The sequence below is a fragment of the Tympanuchus pallidicinctus genome, unplaced genomic scaffold, assembly GCF_026119805.1.
Source record: "Tympanuchus pallidicinctus isolate F22 unplaced genomic scaffold, pur_lepc_1.0 scaffold63, whole genome shotgun sequence".
In the NCBI taxonomy this organism is placed as follows: Eukaryota; Metazoa; Chordata; class Aves; order Galliformes; family Phasianidae; genus Tympanuchus; species Tympanuchus pallidicinctus.
In genome coordinates, this window is record NW_026294784.1 from 40,625 (window position 1) to 58,640 (window position 18,016).

The 18,016-nt window shown below is 58.9% G+C and overlaps 2 protein-coding genes across 5 annotated transcripts; one reads left to right on the forward strand and one right to left on the reverse strand.

The window, feature by feature from the left end:
- Positions 1–1,668: 1,668 nt before the first annotated feature.
- Positions 1,669–11,042, forward strand: NDUFA4L2 (NDUFA4 mitochondrial complex associated like 2). 3 transcript variants are annotated; one of them, XM_052665232.1, is made up of 5 exons: positions 1,748–1,926; positions 2,238–2,310; positions 9,820–9,908; positions 10,732–10,792; positions 10,876–11,042. In XM_052665232.1, exons 1-5 carry the CDS (start codon positions 1,865–1,867, stop codon positions 10,930–10,932), a joined length of 342 nt encoding a protein of 113 aa, XP_052521192.1. In that variant the 5' UTR covers positions 1,748–1,864; the 3' UTR covers positions 10,933–11,042. The 3 variants fall into 3 exon arrangements, with proteins under 3 accessions (XP_052521194.1, XP_052521192.1, XP_052521193.1); XM_052665233.1 differs by lacking the exons at positions 1,748–1,926; positions 2,238–2,310 and adding an exon at positions 6,708–6,849; XM_052665234.1 differs by lacking the exons at positions 10,732–10,792; positions 10,876–11,042 and having other exon boundaries at positions 1,669–1,926; positions 9,820–10,031.
- Positions 11,043–11,776: 734 nt separating this feature from the next.
- SHMT2 (serine hydroxymethyltransferase 2) lies at positions 11,777–17,688 on the reverse strand. Of its 2 annotated transcripts, none has more exons than XM_052665230.1 (12): positions 17,592–17,688; positions 16,226–16,423; positions 16,057–16,136; positions 15,241–15,441; positions 15,080–15,161; positions 14,424–14,546; positions 14,159–14,298; positions 13,779–13,944; positions 13,576–13,675; positions 13,020–13,175; positions 12,403–12,510; positions 11,777–12,134 (listed from the first exon to the last, which is right to left on the reverse strand). In XM_052665230.1, the coding sequence occupies exons 1-12, from the start codon at positions 17,613–17,615 to the stop codon at positions 12,007–12,009; spliced, it is 1,506 nt and encodes a 501-aa protein (XP_052521190.1). In that variant the 5' UTR covers positions 17,616–17,688; the 3' UTR covers positions 11,777–12,006. The 2 variants fall into 2 exon arrangements, with proteins under 2 accessions (XP_052521190.1, XP_052521191.1); XM_052665231.1 differs by having other exon boundaries at positions 17,601–17,630.
- Positions 17,689–18,016: the final 328 nt, after the last annotated feature.

The window sequence follows — 18,016 nt, forward strand, 5'->3', positions numbered from 1 at the left end:
CTTGCAACCTACGGCGCATGCGCTTGTCAGGACCCTATTGCGCATGTGCCAGTCCGCATACTTTCTGCGCGTGCGCTTTACTGGCGTTCTACTGCGCATGCCCCCTTTTTGGCTCGCTAGTACGCATGCGCGGTTCCAGTATTCAACTGCGAATGCGTTTGAGTTACAATTTAGTGCGCATGCTCCCCAGTAGTTCTGCAGTTAGCATGCGCCGTGTTGGACGCTACTGCGCATGCGCTCGGCTGGGAACCTACAGCGCATGTGCCGGTTTTTTGCACTCTGCTGCGCATGCGCCGTACTGGCGTCCTCCTGCGCATGCGCTGTTCCGGCATTTTACTGCGCCTACGCCGCGCTGCCATTTTTCCTGCGCTTGCGCAGTTGAGAGACTTTAGTGCGCATGCGCTTGTGTGGCATCCTACTGCGCATTGGCCGGTCAGGTACTCTACTGCGCATGCACTGCGCTTATTCACTATTGCGCATGCGCCGCACTGTCTCCCTAATGCGCATGCGTTGGTCTGTCATCCTACTACGTATGAGCTTCTCCGGCACCCTACTGCGCACGCGCTGGTCTGTGGCTGTACTGCTCGTGCGCCAGTGTTGCACTCTTGTGCGCATGCGCCTGGCTGGCACCCTACTGCGCATGCGCCATGCTGGCATCCTACTGCTCATGCGCCAGGCATGCACGGTAGAAATCCCTGTTTTTCTCCTTAAATATCGCTTATTTTCATGGAAATCCCTGTTTTTATCCTTAAATTTCCCTTATTTTCATAGAAATCCCTGTTTTTCCCCTAAAATATCGCTTATTTTCCAAGAAATCCCTCTTTTTCCCCTAAAATATCGCTTATTTTCATAGAAATCTCTGTTTTTCCCCTGAAATATCTCTTACTTTCACAGAAATCCCTGTTTTTCCCCTAAAATATCGCTTATTTTCACAGAAATCCCTGTTTTTCCCCTAAAATATCGCTGAATTTCATAGAAATCCCTGTTTTTAACCCTAAAATATCACTTATTTTCATGGAAATCCCTGTTTTTAACCCTAAAATATCGCTTATTTTAATAGAAATCCCTGATTTTAACCTTAAATATCGCTTATTTTCATAGAAATCCCTGTTTTTAACCCTAAAATATTGCTGATTTTCCTAGAAATCCCTGGTTTTATACTTTCAATATCGCTTTTTTTTTATTTGTGTTTTTTTATTAGTCCCATGTGCTATTGCCTATTTTCTTCCCTTCCCCCTGAGCGCATGGCGCGCCACGTACATAGTCTCATTACCTGCAGGGCCAGGGCTGGCTGTGCTGTTAACATGTGGGGTGGTTTTTTTTCCTCTCTCTTTTGTCTCCTGGGATTGTGCCCCTGTTACAGACTCTGCTCTGGTGATAATTCTGTGACAATCTCTTTTTGGAGATTCCTCCCTTTGGAGCTTTCTACAGCAAGCTGAGGACATGGGTGGGCATTTCATTTATTTCTGATTGTTGCTTTTGATTTTCAATTACTATTGCAGTGATCTTCCTAACTATAAAACCTGTGAAATGCTGTTCTAACCACATCACTCTGCAAACTGTGCATTTATTAATTTGTTAATTGCACACCCTGCAACTGGGGTTTGGTCACAGCGAGGTGCGCCTGCCCTATCAGAACCTCCTAGGGCTGTCTCTGTGTAGGGGCAATGAAGGCCACTAAAGCCCATTGCTGCTTCCCTGGCTCAAGTTACCATCTTGAGAATCAATGTAATTAATTCACTTCCCTAACGATACGTGCATTGTTTCCATCTCCTTCCCTGACACTTCCATCAGCAGCTCTGCTTTGGGACCCACCTGACTGAAATAAGAAGCTCTCAGCCAAAGAAGCTCTTTGCCTTCTGGGATGAACCCCATTTCCTCTGTAAGGTTGGAGGTCCTGGAATGGAAAGCAGCGCCTGAAGAAGGGTAAGAAATGATGGGAATAAGAGAACACAGCCAGGAAAGTGCGCAGGGAAAGCAATGGGAGAGTGGGAAGGAGAGGAGGGGAGCCCCGAGTCTCCACAAAGAGGGAGCGGAGTGGCTTAAAGGAGATGGGAGGGGTGGGGGGGGGGGCCCCCTCAGAAATCCCCGGGTCCTCTCAGTGTCTCCCAGTGCCCCTCACAGCCCCTCTGTCGCGGCTTTGTAGTTTTGTTGTTGGTGTGCCATAAGGTCCTGTAATTAAAGAGTTAATAATCCAGTTCCACAAACTGACAGCTTTCCATGTTCCTGGTTCTCAGGACAGCAGAAGAAATGCAGAGCCCAGGAGGCTTCACAATCAGAGAGGAAGAGCTCTACGTCCTCCAGTTCAAAGTAGGACTTTTGGTTTTCAGACGCTGTCTCTCTTATTATCCCAAAATTACCACTTTTCTCCCCCAAAATATGATTTTTTTTTTTCAAGGAATGCCACTCTTCTCCCCCAAATTTGACATCTTCTCCAAGAAATACCAACTCTCTCAGAAAAATGGCGTTTTCTCCCAAAAATGTTTCTCCCCAAAATATGACATTTTCTCCCAGAAATACCTCTTTCCATCCCAAAATATGACACTTTCACCCTCAAATACCATTTTCCATCCCAAAATATGTAATTTTATCCAAAAGTATGACATTATCTCCATGAAATACCACCACACTTTAGGGGCTCTGTGGGGCTCTGATGGGCTCCATAGGATTCTGTAAGGCTCTGCAGGGTGCTGTGAGTCACTTTGGGCTCAGTGGGGCTCTGCGAAGCTCTGTTAGAGTTCTGTGGGGATTTGTAGGGTTCTGTAGGGATCTGTTGAGCTTTGAGAATCTCTATGGAGCTTTGGAGAGTTCTGTGGGGCTCTGTAAGGCTCTGTGGAGATTTGAGGTGCTTCGTGGGGTCCTGTGAATTTCTGTAAGGCTCTGTGAGGCTTTGAGAGTATCTGCAAGGCTCCATGGAATTCCGTAGAATTCCTGAAGGGCTCTGTGGGGCTTTGAGGTGCCCTGTGAGGCACGGTAGGGAATGATAGGGCACTGTAGGGCTCTGGAGAGCTCTGTGGGGCTCCGTGAGGCTCTGTAGCGATATGAAGGGCTTCATAGCACTCTGTGAGACTCCATGGAGCCCGGCAGGGCTCTGTGGGGCTCTGCGGGGCTTTGAGGGGCTCTATACCATTATATATACTTTATATTTTTTGAGGGGCTCTGTGGGGATCTGTAGGGCTCTATGGGGATTTGCAGGCATCTGTGGGCATTTGAGGGGCTCTGTAGGACTCTATATAGCTCTGTAGGGCTATGAGAGGCTCTGTAGTTCTCTGTGGGACTTTGAGGGCATCATAGGGTTCTGTGGGGCTCTCTGGGGCTTTGAGGGACCTCTGTAGGGCTCTGTCAATCTATGTAGAGCTCTGTGGATTCAGTGGGGCTCTGTAGGGTTCTGTGGGGCATTAAGGGACCCTCTAGGGCTCTTCGGATCTCTCTGGGGCGCTGCAGGGCTCTGTAGGGGGATGCCCCATCCATCAACACTGCTCAGCACCTCTGTGCCCCCTAGATGTTGATTGGGAGCACTGTGAGCTCCTCATGGGGGTTCCCACTGCCCCCAGCTCTGACCTGTAGCACCTCTCCCTCCCCCCCCCCCAAAAAAAAAACCCTTCTGGGAAGTGAGGGCTGCGTTGCTCCATCCCCACAGCCCCAGCACTGTGAACTAAATCCATCCTAATTAGCACTGATTTGCATGGAGAAATTAAAATTAATCTAGGCTGGCTTTTCAGAATGAGCAATTGTGGTCAGGTGCAGAATGGGGGGTGTGCCCCCCCTCGGGTACCCCCAAAACATGGGGTCAATGACTGTGTGTGTGCAATGGACAGAGGGCACCGCGTTGTGACCCTGTTGCTGCCCGCCCCCTGCCGGGGAACCCATAGATATGGGGGGCGATGCTATGGATCTGGATCTGGGTGTTGTGTCCCTTCCCCCCCCCCCCCCCCCCCGGACAAACATTGAGTTCCACCCTGCCCCCCCGAGTTATGGTACCTATGTGGGTTCAGTGGTGCCAGACATTGAGGGAGTGCAATTAGCATTAATTGGGGCGGCTCACCCTGCCTGGTCTGTCTGCAGCTGCAGCCACCGCGTGACAGCGGCTCTGCCCACTCCCTCCCCCCAAGGCTCTGTGCCCCCAGCATTTGGGGGGGGGGGGGGAGAGGGGGGAAAGGGGGGGGAAATGGGGAAGCACCCGGAGGAGCTCTGGCTGGGATGTGCAAATCACTGCCACGTGGCACAGCTGTGCTGTGGGGATGCCCTGTCCCTGCCCTGTCCCTTCCCTGTCCCCATCCCAATTCCATTCCCATCTCTTTCTCCCTATCCCATCCCTGTCTTTGTCCCTTTCCTTGTCCCATCCCTGTCCTTGTCCATCCCCATCCCTGTCCATCCCACTGTTGTCCTATTCCTATCCCTTTCTCTATCCCCATCCCTGTCCCAGTCCATCCCTGTCTCTCTCCCTGTCCCCATCCCATTCTTTTCCCCTCCATAACACATCCCTGTCCCTTCCCTGTCCTATTTCTATTCCCATCCCTGTCCTTGTCCATCCCCATTCCTATCCCTGTCCCGTTCCATTCTCTGTCCCTTCCCTGACCCGTCGTTGTCCCATCCCCACTGCTCTCTGCCTCCCCCATCTCCCCACCCTCCGTCCCAGCACACCTCCACAGAGCGATGCTCTGCATTCATTAATTTACCATTTAATTACCTCCTGTTTGTTTATTGTTTGTTTGCTTTCCCTGCCATGAATTTTTTATGACCATTTCTATCGTGTGGCCCAAAGCTGAGATTTACAGCCCTGCTGTGCACAGCAACACCCAAATGGGGGAAGGAGGGGGACATCCGTGGGGCGTGACCCACATCTCTGGGGGGAGGGGCCCCATTTGTATGGGGCTGTAGCCCCTATTTCTGGGGGCTGATTCCTGTTTTTGGGGGATGTGACCCCCATCTCTGGAGGAGGACCCCATTTCTATAGAGATGTGACTCTCATTTCTGGGTGGGAGCTTGACCCATATTTCTGGGGGCTGTGACCCCCATTTTCTGGGGGGTGGAATCCCTACTTCTGGGGAGGGGGTTGACCCCTAGCTCTGGGGTGTTTGACCCACATTATGGGGAGGTGTGATCCCCGTTTTTGGGGGGTTGTTTCCCACTTCTAGGAGAGTGTGACCCACATTTCTATGGGGATGTGATTCCCCATTTCTGAGGGTAGGGTTGTTCCCCCCCTCCGCCCATTTCAGGGAGGCTGTGAACTCCATCTCTGGGGGTTATGCCACACATTATTGGGTGTATGTGACCCCAATCTCTGGGGCTGCAACCCACATTTATGGGAGTGTGCCCACATTTTGGGAGGGTGGAATCCCTTTTTCTGTGACCCCCATTTCCAGGGGTTGTGGCCCTTATTTCTGGGCGACTGTGTCCCCTATTTCTATAGGGGTATGACCTTCATTTCTGGGACTGTAATTCCTATTTCTGGGGGATGTGACCCCATTTTCTGAGAGGTGGAATCCCCGTTTCTGGGGGCTGCAACCCCCATTTCCATGGCGCACGACCTCATATCCCTGCTATGGGATGGGTTTCAGGTGAGGGTCCTTCCAGGGGGCCCCATTCTGGCAAGCACAAATCTGTGTGTGTGTGTGGGGGGGGGGGGGGGGAGGGTTTGTGGAGCTTTGTGCTCAGGTGCAGCACCGCATTTCCCATTAACGCAGCACTCCATCAGGAGGGACTGGGGGGGGTTGGGGGGGTTGATAGATTCCCCCCCTGCGGCTGATCCTCTGTCACAGTGAATAATATTTGCAGAGCGGCTGTAAAACACTGCGGTGATTCAGCAGGGCTGCAACTTCCCCCCCCCCCCTCCAAATATCCATTTATCTTCTGCACCTGAATGTGGATGCACTTGCCATGCATGTGCATGCATTTGCACACGTGCATGCATGCAAACGTGTGTGCATGTGCATTTCCACAGGTGCACTCACGCATGAAATGCATTTGCGCACATGCATAGACATAAGCTCACACACACACGAGTGCGTTTGCAGACTTGCATGTGTGTGCATTTGCACACACGTGCAGGAAGGGTGCATGTGTGCAAACATCTGAATGTGCACGGGGAGCACCAGGTTCAGGATGCAGCACTCGGTGAAGGGTGGGGAGTAATTGAGGGGGGGCAATTAGGGGGGATGTGGGGGCAATGTGGGGAGGCGGGCAATGAGAGGTTGGGGGGGTGAAGGGAGGCAATGAGGGGGGATAGGGGCAGTGTGGAGCTGGGGAGGATCTGAGAGGATAGAAGAAATAAGGGGGGAGCAACATGGGGGAGGGGGCCAATGAGGAGATGGTGAGGGGCAATGTGGAGCTGGGGGGGCCCTGAGGGGATGGGGAGCAAAGCAAGGCGGAGGGGCCTTGGTCCTTTATGGAGCTCCGATGGATCTGCAGCACCGTTCCCAAATGCACAGCAGCATCTGTTGGTGCCTGGGAGATTTGCATGGCTAAAAAATGTAAATTGGGCATTGTGTCATTTATCATCAACCTGGGGGTGGGGGTGATGGGGGGGAGTCGTCGGAACAAATCGCAGCGCTCATCCATCGCCCGGCAGCGCTGTGTCGAGTTCAGGTTCAGGTGGGGTCGGTGCCGTTCGAAAGGGGAAAATGAGGCACGGGGAGGGGAGAGAGGAGGGGAAGAGGATGCGGGGGAGGGTGGCTGGGGGGGGGAGCCGTGTGAAGGCCGTGCCCCGTGGGTTCTTCGTCCGTTCCGTCCCGCCCCGTCCGTCCCGTCCCCGCAGCTCCGTTCCCCACCCGCAGCTCCTCCGGCTCGGCCATGAAGGGCGCTCTGCTCGGAGCGATGTTCTCCCGGCACGTCAAGAGGCACCCAGGCGTGAGTGAGACCCCCCCCCCCCACCCTCCGGACTCCCTACACCCCGGGACTCCCCCCCCATCCCAGGGGGTTTCTCCCCTCCCTGGATCTGCTCCCACTTCCTCCTCCCCAACTCCTTCTCCACCCCTGCTGCCTTCCCCATCCCCACATATCCCTCTCTGTGCCCCCCCCAGGGCTGTTCCCTGCCCTCAACCCCCCCCCAGCTCTCAGCATCCCCCACGTGCTGGAGGTCCCATCCCACCCTGCGCCCCACATCTGACCCCCCAAGGATGCAGCATGGACCTCCTGATCCACCCCACTACTCAACATCTGACCCACCTGGCACCCCACATCTGACCCCATTGGGTTCAGCAGGGTCCTCCTGCCCCACCCCATACCCTATATCCAACCATACTGGGGTGCTGCAGTGTCTACCTGACCTCATACCCACATCTGACCCTATTGGGGTGCAGCACAGTCCTAACCCACCTCATACCCACATCTGACCCCACTGTGGTGTTGCAGGATACTCCTAACCCACTCTGTGCCCCACATCTGACCCCTTTGGGGTGCAGCACAGCCCTCCTGACCCACCCTGCACCCCACGTTTGACCCTATTGGGGTGCTGCAGGCTCTTACTGACCTCATGTCTCCCAACTGACCCCATACCCTCCATCTGACACCTCAGGGCTGCAGCGTGGCACTGGGTTGTGCTCTGTGTGCTTGCGGCTGCTCACATCCACCCTCACATCCCCCTGATTTGGAGACCCCTCTGGAAGGGACATGAAGAGGAATTTAATCGGAGCCCTATCCGACCCCACAGCCCAGGTTTGGGGCAGCACCCCCACCTCTGATCCACCCCCATCCCCACCAACACAAGCAGAGCATTTGCACACAAAGCCACAGCCCACCAGATCCCCCCAAAAACCCCCCAGCTGAGCGAGGCCCCTCCATTCCAGGAGCCCTATGGGGGGGGGTCCCAGCCCCCAACCCCCCCCCCCAGGACTGGGGACGTGCACAGGGCTCCGGCTGAGTGTGGCTCTGAGTCACGTCGGCATTTGGCAGCGGTGCGAGGAGCGGCGTTGCCAGGCTGGAAAAGATGACGGGCACTGCGATGGGGCGGGGGCACCGCGCTATAGGGTGATGTGGAGCCGCACAGCGGGACGTGGAACTGCTCACACCTCAATGTCCCTATGGAGGGGAACTAACGGTCCCACTGCCGGTGCTGGAAGCCCTGAAGTAGCCACCAACAGCTGCAGGGGTTGCGCGGAGGGGCACGGAGAGCAGCGTGGCACTGCAGGCACATTGCACTGCATTGGGAGCGCCTCAGTCCTGCAGCAGCTGCCCGTTGGCAGAGACTGCTCAGATTCACCTGCGCTCGTTTGCAATGGGTGCAGCAGCAGAGCACTGTGGGGATCCCAGTGATGGTTGTGGGGTGGGAGTGCACTGCAGTCTCACCATTGGGGCTCAGATTGAGCCCTCCTGAACAGTTCTGTGGGGCTGTAAGCCTACGGTCATCACTCACAATGTCTTATTTATTTGGGGAGGGGGGGGTTGGCCCCTTAGTTCTTCCCAGGCGTTAATTAGGCAGAAGGTGTCAGCAGCAGATGGTGATGATGGGCACACGGAGGCACAGACAACAGCTGCTGATGGCTCCAAGCTCCAAAGCTGCTGCCATGGGGGTCAAATGGGGTGGGGGTGCAGCACGATGGGGTGGAGGGTGAGCGGGGGGGGACGGGGACCACAGCCACATAGCAGAGTGTGGTAAAGGAGCAGACAGGAGACGGTTCCAGCCATCCGTCCTCGCACAAGTGGGAAACTGAGGCAGGAGGGCAGCAGGAAACGTGTGGCCAAGTGATGCTGCTGGTCCACAGCCGTGCTCAGGTGTGGGCAAAGAAAAGCGGTGCCGTTTAATGGGCACGGAGAGCAAACGGCCGCGGCTGGCGTCCCAGGGGTGAGCACTGACAGAGCCTCATTACTCCGGCTGCACCGCGATTCGGGGGAGGTCAGCAGCGCTGCGGATCCACCGCGATTGAGGCCGCGTCCCCCCGGGCAGCGCGGAACGGCAGCACGAGGAGGGGAGGTGGTGGGCAGCCCGAGCTCCGCTCTGCGTGATGGAGCGATGAGGGCTTTGTGTGCTCTCGGATCGGTGCCACGAGGATGTGGTGGCGTTGGGGGGGGGGGGGGGGCAGGGAGGGGGAGGGCACTGAGTGCCTCCCCCCGTGTTGTTGTCCGGAGCTGCAGGCAGCTGGAAGCATCCAGCAGCTGGTGGGGGAAGGTGGGAGGGCAGAAGGATGTGCAGGGATGGAGGGGGCGTGGGGCAGGAATGGATGCAATGCAGGAGATGCAGTGCATGGCAGGAGGGTACGGGTGGGACATGGTGCAGGATGGGATGCAGTTCAGGAGGGGATCTGGTGGAGGGGACGCAGTGCAGGGCAGGGATGCAGCATAGAGGGGAGCAGTGCTGGAGGGAGTGTGGTGCATGGCAGAACACGGTGCAGGGACGTGGTGCATGAGTGGATGTGGTGCAGGAGAGGATGCAATGAAGGAAGGGAGGGGTGCAGGAGGGGACGTGGTGGTGGTGGGGAAGCAGTGCAGGAGGGGATGTGGTGCGGGAGAGCAGTGCAAGGCAGAACAGTGCAGCACGGGATGCAGTGCAGGAAGGGACGCAGGGCAGGACGTGGTGCAGGAGGGGATGCGGTGCAGAAATGGATGCAGCGCAGGATTGGATGCAGTGCAGGAGGGAAGGAAGTGATTTCTCATTCCGAGCCCAATTCCTCTCCACCATGAGCCGATTTTTCTCTCCCTCTTTTAATTCAGTCACTCAAGCTGACAGCTACACTGTGTACTGCAGCCCCGCTACAGGATTGCTCTGCCATATTTCCCCTGTAAATCTCCCGGCGTTGTCAGCTCTCCCTTTCACTCTCCAGCCGCCCTGATAAATATTCATTTTATTGGGGGTATTTTTCATCTCTCTCCCTCTCCCTGCAGCTCGTTCCCCTCATTGGCTTCATCAGCGTGGGGCTGGGCAGCGCCGTGCTGTACCTGCTCAGGTTGGCACTGTACAGCCCCGACATCAGGTATGGGGCAGGGGGGGTCACAGTGCTCTGACACCCCCTGGAAGCACCAGGGGGTGAGAGGTGATGGGGGACCCCCTGTTCTACCCCAGCACGTGGGGTTTCAGGACCCCTCTGGCCCTGGGAATGTGGGGTTGGAGAGGGGGGGTTGGGGGGACTGTGAGGACACCTCCAGCTCTGGAGATGTGGATTTGGAGGGGGAGGTTTAAGGACCCCTCCAGCCCTGAAGATGTGGGGCTGGGGGTGGGGTTTAAGGACCCCTTCAGCTCTGAGGATGTAGGCTTGGAGGAGGGGGGAGGTGAAGCAGAGAGGGATGTGATAGATGGACAGACAGTGATGATGGATAGAGGGTGGATGGTGATGGACAGATGGACAGGGACTGATGGCCGGAGTGATGGACGGGCGGACAGACAGCAGGGATGGGAGGGGGAGCAAGGATGGGATCGGTGGGAGGCAGCACAGTGAGGACCTATGGGAGGAGGGCACAGGACCAGGTGTGCCCCCCCAGTCAATGGCAGGAGGGGCCAACCGGGACCCATCCCACTGCTGCCTGTGGTTCAAAGCTGGGCACAGCCCTCGGCCCTCAAGATGGAGCTGGGTTGTCACTGCATGGAGCCCGCAGGGGCAGAATGGGGAGCCTACAGGGCTGGGGGTGCATATGGGGACTAGGGGCACCTATGGGGCTGGTGGGGACCTGTGGAGCTGGAGGGTGCTTATGGGGCTGTAGGTGCCCATTAGCCTGGGGGTGCTTACGGGGTGCGGGGGTCCTGCCCCCTCCCCCCCACACACACCTGCTGTGTGCCAACAGTCCCACTGCTTCTTGCAGCTGGGACCGAAAGAATAACCCTGAGCCGTGGAACAAGCTGGGCCCCACCGACCAGTACAAAGTGAGCAGTGGGATGGACTGGGGGGGGGGCAGGGGGGGCTCTGCAGGGGAGTGCAGCCCCTCTCACCTCTCTGCTCTTTGCAGTTCATAGCGGTTTCCACCGACTACAAGAACCTCAAGAAGGAGCGGCCCAGCTTCTGAGCAGCCCCACGCAGCCGCCCTGCAACCCCCCTCATGTTGCGCTCCTTGTTCCCCCCCCAGCTCACGCCTCCTGCATGAACCGGGCAGCAATAAAATCCCAGGGGGGTGCAGTCCGGTTTCCCAGGCTCACAGTGTCCCCATAAGGGCTTGGGGAGGGGAGGGGGGCTCTGGCCCCCCCAGCCCTGTGCTTCCGCTCTCCCACGCTTGGGGGGGCTCACCAGGGTCCCGGCCCCCAGGAGGTGAAGCAGGAAATGGGGATGGGAAGCAAAGCAAACACCCGCAGTGCATTCATGTGTCCCGTCCTGCCCCCAACCCGCCCTCCAAAATGTGAATTACATGCAGCATGACACGGCCTGGGGGGGGCCGGGGAGTGGGGGGGGTCCTGGCTGCTGCTGTGTGGTTTGCTTTGGCCAATGGGGTTGGAGAGAGGTGGGCTGATGTGTGGCGTGGGCAGAGGGGTAGGCTGCCTTCAGGTGGGGAGGGGCGATGGGGTAAGGGGGGGCAATTGGGGTCTGGGACGGGGGCAGTGAGGTGGGAGGTCAATTAATGGGGTAAGGGGGGGCAATTGGGGTCTGGGACGGAGGCAGTGAGGTGGGAGGTCAATTAATGGGGCAAGGGGGGCCAATGGGGTAGGGGAGGGGGGCAATGGGCTAAGGGGAGAGGCAAGGGGGGGCACTGGGGTATGGGGGGCACTGGCATAATGGTGGGGGTTCTGGGGTAGGGGGGGCACTGGGGTGGAAGGAACACAGGAGTGGGAGAGGCACTGAAGTATAGGGGGCAATGGGGGACAGCAGGGGCGTGCCTGCCCCACTCCCCCATCACACACACCTCCACACACGCAGGCTCTGCCCCCTTACTTTTATTAGCAACTCCCCCTCCCCCATAGAAAAGAGGTAAGGGGGGGGAGGCAGAGGAGGCAGAGGGTGGGTGGGAGCTGTCCCACCCCATAGCGATTGGTCCCTACACCTTAACACTAAACGGGGGGAAGGGAACCCCAGATCGAGGGGCTTAAGTGCAGCAGTGGGGGGGGGATGATACCCCCATCACCCCCCCCGCGTGGGGGGGGGGTCCCGCTCAGTGGTCGCTGAAGCCGGGCATGGGGAAGGCGCGGGCGAAGCTCTCCACGCGTTGGCGGAGCTCCGCCAAGCGCTGCTGCGTCTCTGCATCCTGCAGCAGGAAGGCCTGGAAGTCTGCAAGTTTACCTGGGGGAGGGTTGGATGTGGGGTTTGGGAAGGGGGGGCCACAGCAGCCTCCAATGCATCCCGCCTGGCTGTAGCCCCACACCCACATTTAAGGGTGGGGTGGGAGAAAAACAGCAGCCCCCCATCCATCCATCCATCCATCCAGGCCCATCTGCAGCCCCTTGCCCATGTTTGGGGTTGTGGGGGAAGCATAGCAGCAGCCCACCCCCCATCCATCCCGCCCAGTGCTGTCCAGTTTGGGGTTGAGAGGGGGTTGGGGGGCTCTTACTGGTTTTGCTCTTCACATCCAAGGCCACCGCGATGCCCTCGTCGATGAACTCCACCACTTTATGGAAGTCCTCCTCCCCGAAGCCACGCGAAGTCAGCGCGGGTGTCCCTGGGGGCAGAGGGGATTGTTAGGGGGTGAGGCGGGGGGAGCGGCTGGGGAGGACCCACATCAACCCAAGGGACCCAAATCCATCCAGGGGACTCCAAACTCACTATAGGAAACCAAAACCCACCAAAGAGGGACCCCAAACTCACCTTGGGGGACCCAAAACCATTGAGAGGGACCCAGACCCACCAAAGGGACACCAAATTCACCCAGAGAAGCCAGACGCACTAAGGGGACACCAAACTGACAATGGAGGTCCCCAAACTCACCAAAGGGGGACCAAAACATGCCAAAGGGGATTCAGACCCACCAAAGGGACCCCAAACTCACTATGGGGGACCCAAACCCACCAAGGAGGCCCCAAATCCATCAAAAGGACCCAAATCCATTGAAGGGAACCAAACCCGCCAAAGGGACCCCAATGTCCCTTTGGGGTCCTGCCCTCCAAGCCACAAAGCAGCCCCAAATCCCACAGAGGGGTGACACGCAGGGGGGAAGGGGCTGCCCCTCACCCAGGCGCAGCCCCCCAGGGGTGAGGGCGCTCCGGTCCCCTGGGCAGGTGTTCTTGTTGGCTGTGATGGAGACAAGCTCCAGGACGCGCTCAGCCCGGGCTCCATCGATGCCTTTGGGCCGCAGGTCCACCAAGACCAGGTGGTTGTCGGTGCCCCCTGGGATCCCAGGGAGAGCTGAGCGACAGGCGGCCTGCCCCACACCGGACCCCCATCCTCCATCAGACCCCCATCCCCCACCAGCCCCGTGCCCCCATCAGACCCCCTCCCCATCAGATCTCAGACCCCCAACAGACCCCCATCCTCCACCAGACCCCTGCCCCCCCATCAGACCCTGCCCCATATTAGACCCCAGCCTCTACCAGACCCCCAACCCACATCAGACTCCTACTTCCCAACAGACCCCTGTCCCCAATTAGACCCCCACCCCTATCAGACCCCTGCTCCACATCAGACCTCCACCCTACATCAGACCCCCATCCCCCACCAGCCCCCCACCCCCCATCAGACTCCTGCCCCCCATGCCGCAGTGCCGCATCCTCCCCACAGCAGACCCTACCTGACACCAGCGTGTAGCCGCGCTGCAGCAGAGCCCTGGCCATGGCCTTGGCGTTGCGCAGCACCTGCAGGCAGTACTGCCGGAACTGGGGCGACTTGGCCTGGATGTGGGGATGGGGATGGGGGAGGGGGAGAGCACGCCGAGTGCAGCCGTCAGCACAGAGCCCCACAGCAGCCCCGCCAGGCCCCACGTCTGCCCCACACCTGTTTGAGGGCCACGGCCACGGCGGCAATGGCGTGATTGTGGGGCCCGCCCTGCAGCGAGGGGAAGACGGCGAAGTTGATTTTGTCCTCCAGGTCGTAAAGCGTCTGCCGGCCCGTCTTCTGCTCCACCCAGCGCACGCCCTTGCGGTAGAAGATGAGGCCAGACCTGCAGGGGGGAGAGCGCTGCCCCATGGCCAACTGGCTGCCCGCAGCATGCTGCCTGCCCCATGGCCAACAGGCCGCCCCATAGCATAGTGCCTTCAGCATGCCACCCGCCCCACGGCCTGGGGGCTGCCCCATAGCACACCAGCTGCCCACGGCACACCCCCTACCCAACGCGAACACCCAGCTCCGCTCTGCGCTCCAGGCCTGCACCCCACCTGGCCCCGCGCAATGTCTTATGCGTGGTGCTGGTCACCAGGTCTGCATGCTCAAAGGGCGACGGGACGACTTTGGCAGCCACCAAGCCGCTGATGTGCGCCATGTCAGCCAGCAGGAAGGCACGCAGCTCCTCACACAGCTGTGGGCACGGAGGTCAGCAACCAGCCCCGGCGCAGCACCCATCCTGCACCAGCACCCACCCCACTCGCAGCCACCCTGTACCAGCACCCACCCCACCACAGACTCCCCCCATCAGCCTCCCACCTTCTTCATACGCCCGTAGTCGATGAGCCTCGCGTAGGCGCTGGTGCCGGCAATGATGATGCGGGGACGGAAGAGACGAGCCGTCACCTCCAGCTGAGCGTAATCTATGAGACCTGTGGCAGGCTGGGAGGGATGGACAGATGGACGGACAGATGGAGGGGCAAAGAAAGGGATGGACGGATGAATGAAATGGCACACAGAGGGACGGACAGAAGGACGGAGGGATGGATGGAAAGATGGAGACAGAGAGATGGACGGAGGGACAGAAGGATGGACAGGTGGACAGACAGAGGGATGGGCAGAGGACACAGACACAGATGGATGAAGGGACGGAGGGGATGGATGGATGGACAGAGGGATGGACGGAGGGGCAGATGGAGGGATAAAGGGACAGAAGGATGGTCAGAGGGATGGTGGGACAGATGGATGGAGGGGTGGACGGAGGGACAGAGGGACGTAAGGACAAACAGAAGGACAGACCGAGAGCCAGATGGATGGACAGAGGGATGGAAGAACAAACAGAGGGTCAGACAGACAGGCAGAGGGACAGACGGCTTGCTGGAGCACCTCGCAGTGCCCCACAGCCCCGGGACGCAGCACATGGAGGTGGCTGAGCCATTCCCCTCCCGACCCCCCCACAGCCGCACCGCACTCACATCGAGCTTATAGGGCATGGACTCAAAGAAGATGGACGTGGCCGAGATCCTCTTAGCATCCGTCATATAACCATGTGTGAGGCTGCAGGGCACAGGGATGGGGGTCAGGTTATATCCCCAACCCCCAAGCCCACAACCCCCCCACTGCTCCCAGCACCCACTGGCCCCCGTCGGGCAGATCCAGCCCCATCAGGCGGTCGTGGGGTCGCAGCACAGCGGTGTAAGCAGCGAAGTTGGCTGGGGAGCCGGAGTAGGGTTGCACGTTCACCCCCCACAGCTGCGGGTCCAGGTCGAAGGCCTCCAGCGCCCGCTGCTCGCACAGCAGTTCCAGCTGATCCACCACCTCGGCCCCTCCGTAGTACCTTTTTTTGGGAGGGGATGCGGGCAGGTGGGGCTCAGTGCCTCCCATCACCTCCCACCGCCATTAACCAACCTTAACCAGCCCCCATCACCCCTCCACCCCATCAACCCCTCCCATCACCCCACCTTATCACTCCCCCATCGCCCCCCTCCCCATCACCCTCATCACCCCCCATCACCCTCCCCATCATCCTCCTTTCACCTACTTCCCCACCTTCCCCATCACCCCCCTCCCCATCACTCCCCATCACCCCCTCCCCACCTGCCCCCATCACTCTTTGCCCCTGAGCTCCCTCCCCCCTCCCTCACTCCCATGACCACCCCATCCCTTTCCCCATCACCCTCCCCATAACCCCCATCACCCCCCTATCACTCTTTGCCCACCACCCCCCTCCCCATCTCCCTCTCCTCATCATCTCCCTCCCCCCCATCCCCATCATTCTTTGCCCATCTGCCCCCTCCCCATCATTCCCCCCCCATAACCCCCTCCCATCACCTCCCCATCGCTCCTCCATCATCCCCCACCCCGTCGCGCCCCCATCACACCCCTCCCCATCACTTCCCCATAACCCCCACCATCCCTAACCCATCACCCCCTCCCATCACCCCCCCATTACCTCTTTCCTGGGTACCCCTCTGAGTACTTATTATTAAGGCAGGAGCCCAACGCTTCCAGTGCTGCACGGCTGCAGAAATTCTGGGCCAGGAGGGGTTTGTTGGAGGCTCAGCATCAGCTCGGCGCTGCAGGACCCCCCCATGTCCCCCCCTGCACATCCTGCTCCCCACCTCGGATGCAATGAGCTCCAACCCCCTGCACTGCCGGTCCTTTTCCTTCTGCACCAAACCCCAAACTTCGGGATCGCTGTCTGCAAGGCTCTCCTGTCCCGTCCAGCTGGGGGGGGGGGCATGGCCAGGGGCTGCCATCGCTGCTCCATGCTGCGCCCTCCAGCTGCAGGCACCCCGAGGGATGCATCGCTGCAGGGCCTGCAGGGGATGGGGAGGGGCTGAGCTGCTGCACCTGACACCCCTCAAACAGCCCCCCATCCCGTCATGGGATGCAGTGTGTGAGGGGGGGGGTGACACGGAGCAAGTGGGACCATCCTGAGGTCACTGCGACCCACAGGTTCAGCTCCCTCAGGTTCATGCATGGAGCTGCAACTTGTGCAAGGAACAACCTGCTGCAGGCAACTAGTGTGCATGCATAGAGTTGCATGGCTGTGCAAAGAGCAGCATGCTAGTGCAAAGAGTGACCCACTACACGCAACAAGCGTGAGCACAGAGCTTGAATGCCTGTACAAGGCAGAACCTGCTGCAGGCAACAAGCGTGTGCACAGAGATGCATGCATGCTTGTGCAAAGAGCAACTTGCTGCAGGTGACCAGCATGCTTGCATAGAGCTGCATGGCAGTTCAAAGACCAACTGCTGAAAGCAACAGTGTGGGTGCATGGAGCTGCACGCTTGTGCAAAGAGCTGTATGCTCGTGCAAGGCAGAACCTGCTGCAGGCAGTGAATGTGGATGCACAGAGCTGCATGCTTGTGCAAAGAGATGCATGCTCCTGCAAGGAGCAACCTGCTGCAGGTGATCGGCGTGCATGCACAGGGCTGCACGTGGGCGCTGTGCACGTGGGGGCAAGGCGGACACCCCCCTCCTCCCTCCCCCCCACATTGAGGGGTCAACCCGGTGCTGCCCCACACGTGCAGGTGATGTAACCGACGCCGCCCCATTGCATCACCCAGCCTCGGAGAGGGCACAGAACGGAGCCGCCCCCCGGATCGCCCCACAGTGGGGACAGCGGCCAAGGCCGGGGAGAGAGACGGGGGGGCGGGGGGGGACAAAGGAGGGGTTGGGGGGAGGGGGCGGTCGGGGACTTTGGGATGGATGCAAAGGTCGAGCTGTGTGCGTGGGGGCGGGGGCTGCCAAGAGGAGATGGGCGAGGAGAAAGGGGGGAGGAAGGCGGCACCGGGACCCCCACACCGAACTCAGGTGCCCCCCTCCCCCAATGCTGGGCACTGGACCCCGTAGAAGCACCGCCATCCACCCCGGGAGCGGCACCCGTACACGGAATGGGACCCCCCCCCTCCCCCAACACACACCGGGTATACCGGGACCCCCCTCTCCCGTACCCACGGGAACCCCCCCATCCCACCTCACCGTGCCCACCCGCAGCGGCCACATCGCGGTGCAGCTCCCGATCCGCGCCCCGCCCCCACCAACACGGCCGGGGCGGAGCTGCGGGGCAGCCGGGAAAGAGCCGGGGGGGCCGGAGGGCCGGGTCTGCGGTTGCGGACCGCCCCTCTCCGCCCCGCCCCCCTTTTTCCGCTCTTTCGGTTTTTATTTTCCACTTCTTTTTTTTTTTTTTTTTCTTTCTTTCTTTCTTATTCTTTGTTTGTTTGTTTGTTTCTTTCTTTCTTTCTTTCTTTCTTTCTTCCGTTTTCATTTTCTTTATTAAAATAATAATTATCATCATCATCATCATCATCATCATAGTAACACGAGAGCATCCCCTGTTCAGTGCCCTCCCACCCAGTCAGCCCCGGCTCTGACACGATAGGGAGGAAGGGGCTGCGAGGTGGGCA

Coding starts and splice junctions, on each gene's coding strand:
- NDUFA4L2 (XM_052665232.1), top strand. CDS start 1,865: ATGAACCCCATTTCCTCTGTAAGGTTGGAGGTCCTGGAATGGAAAGCA. Junction 9,909..10,731: donor CTGTACAGCCCCGACATCAG/GTATGGGGCAGG, acceptor TGCTTCTTGCAG/CTGGGACCGAAAGAATAACC. Junction 10,793..10,875: donor GCCCCACCGACCAGTACAAA/GTGAGCAGTGGG, acceptor TGCTCTTTGCAG/TTCATAGCGGTTTCCACCGA.
- SHMT2 (XM_052665230.1), bottom strand. CDS start 17,615: ATGTGGCCGCTGCGGGTGGGCACG. Junction 15,442..16,056: donor GAGGGGTACCCAGGAAAGAG/GTAATGGGGGGG, acceptor TCCCAAAAAAAG/GTACTACGGAGGGGCCGAGG. Junction 13,945..14,158: donor AAGACATTGCGCGGGGCCAG/GTGGGGTGCAGG, acceptor TCCCCCCTGCAG/GTCTGGCCTCATCTTCTACC.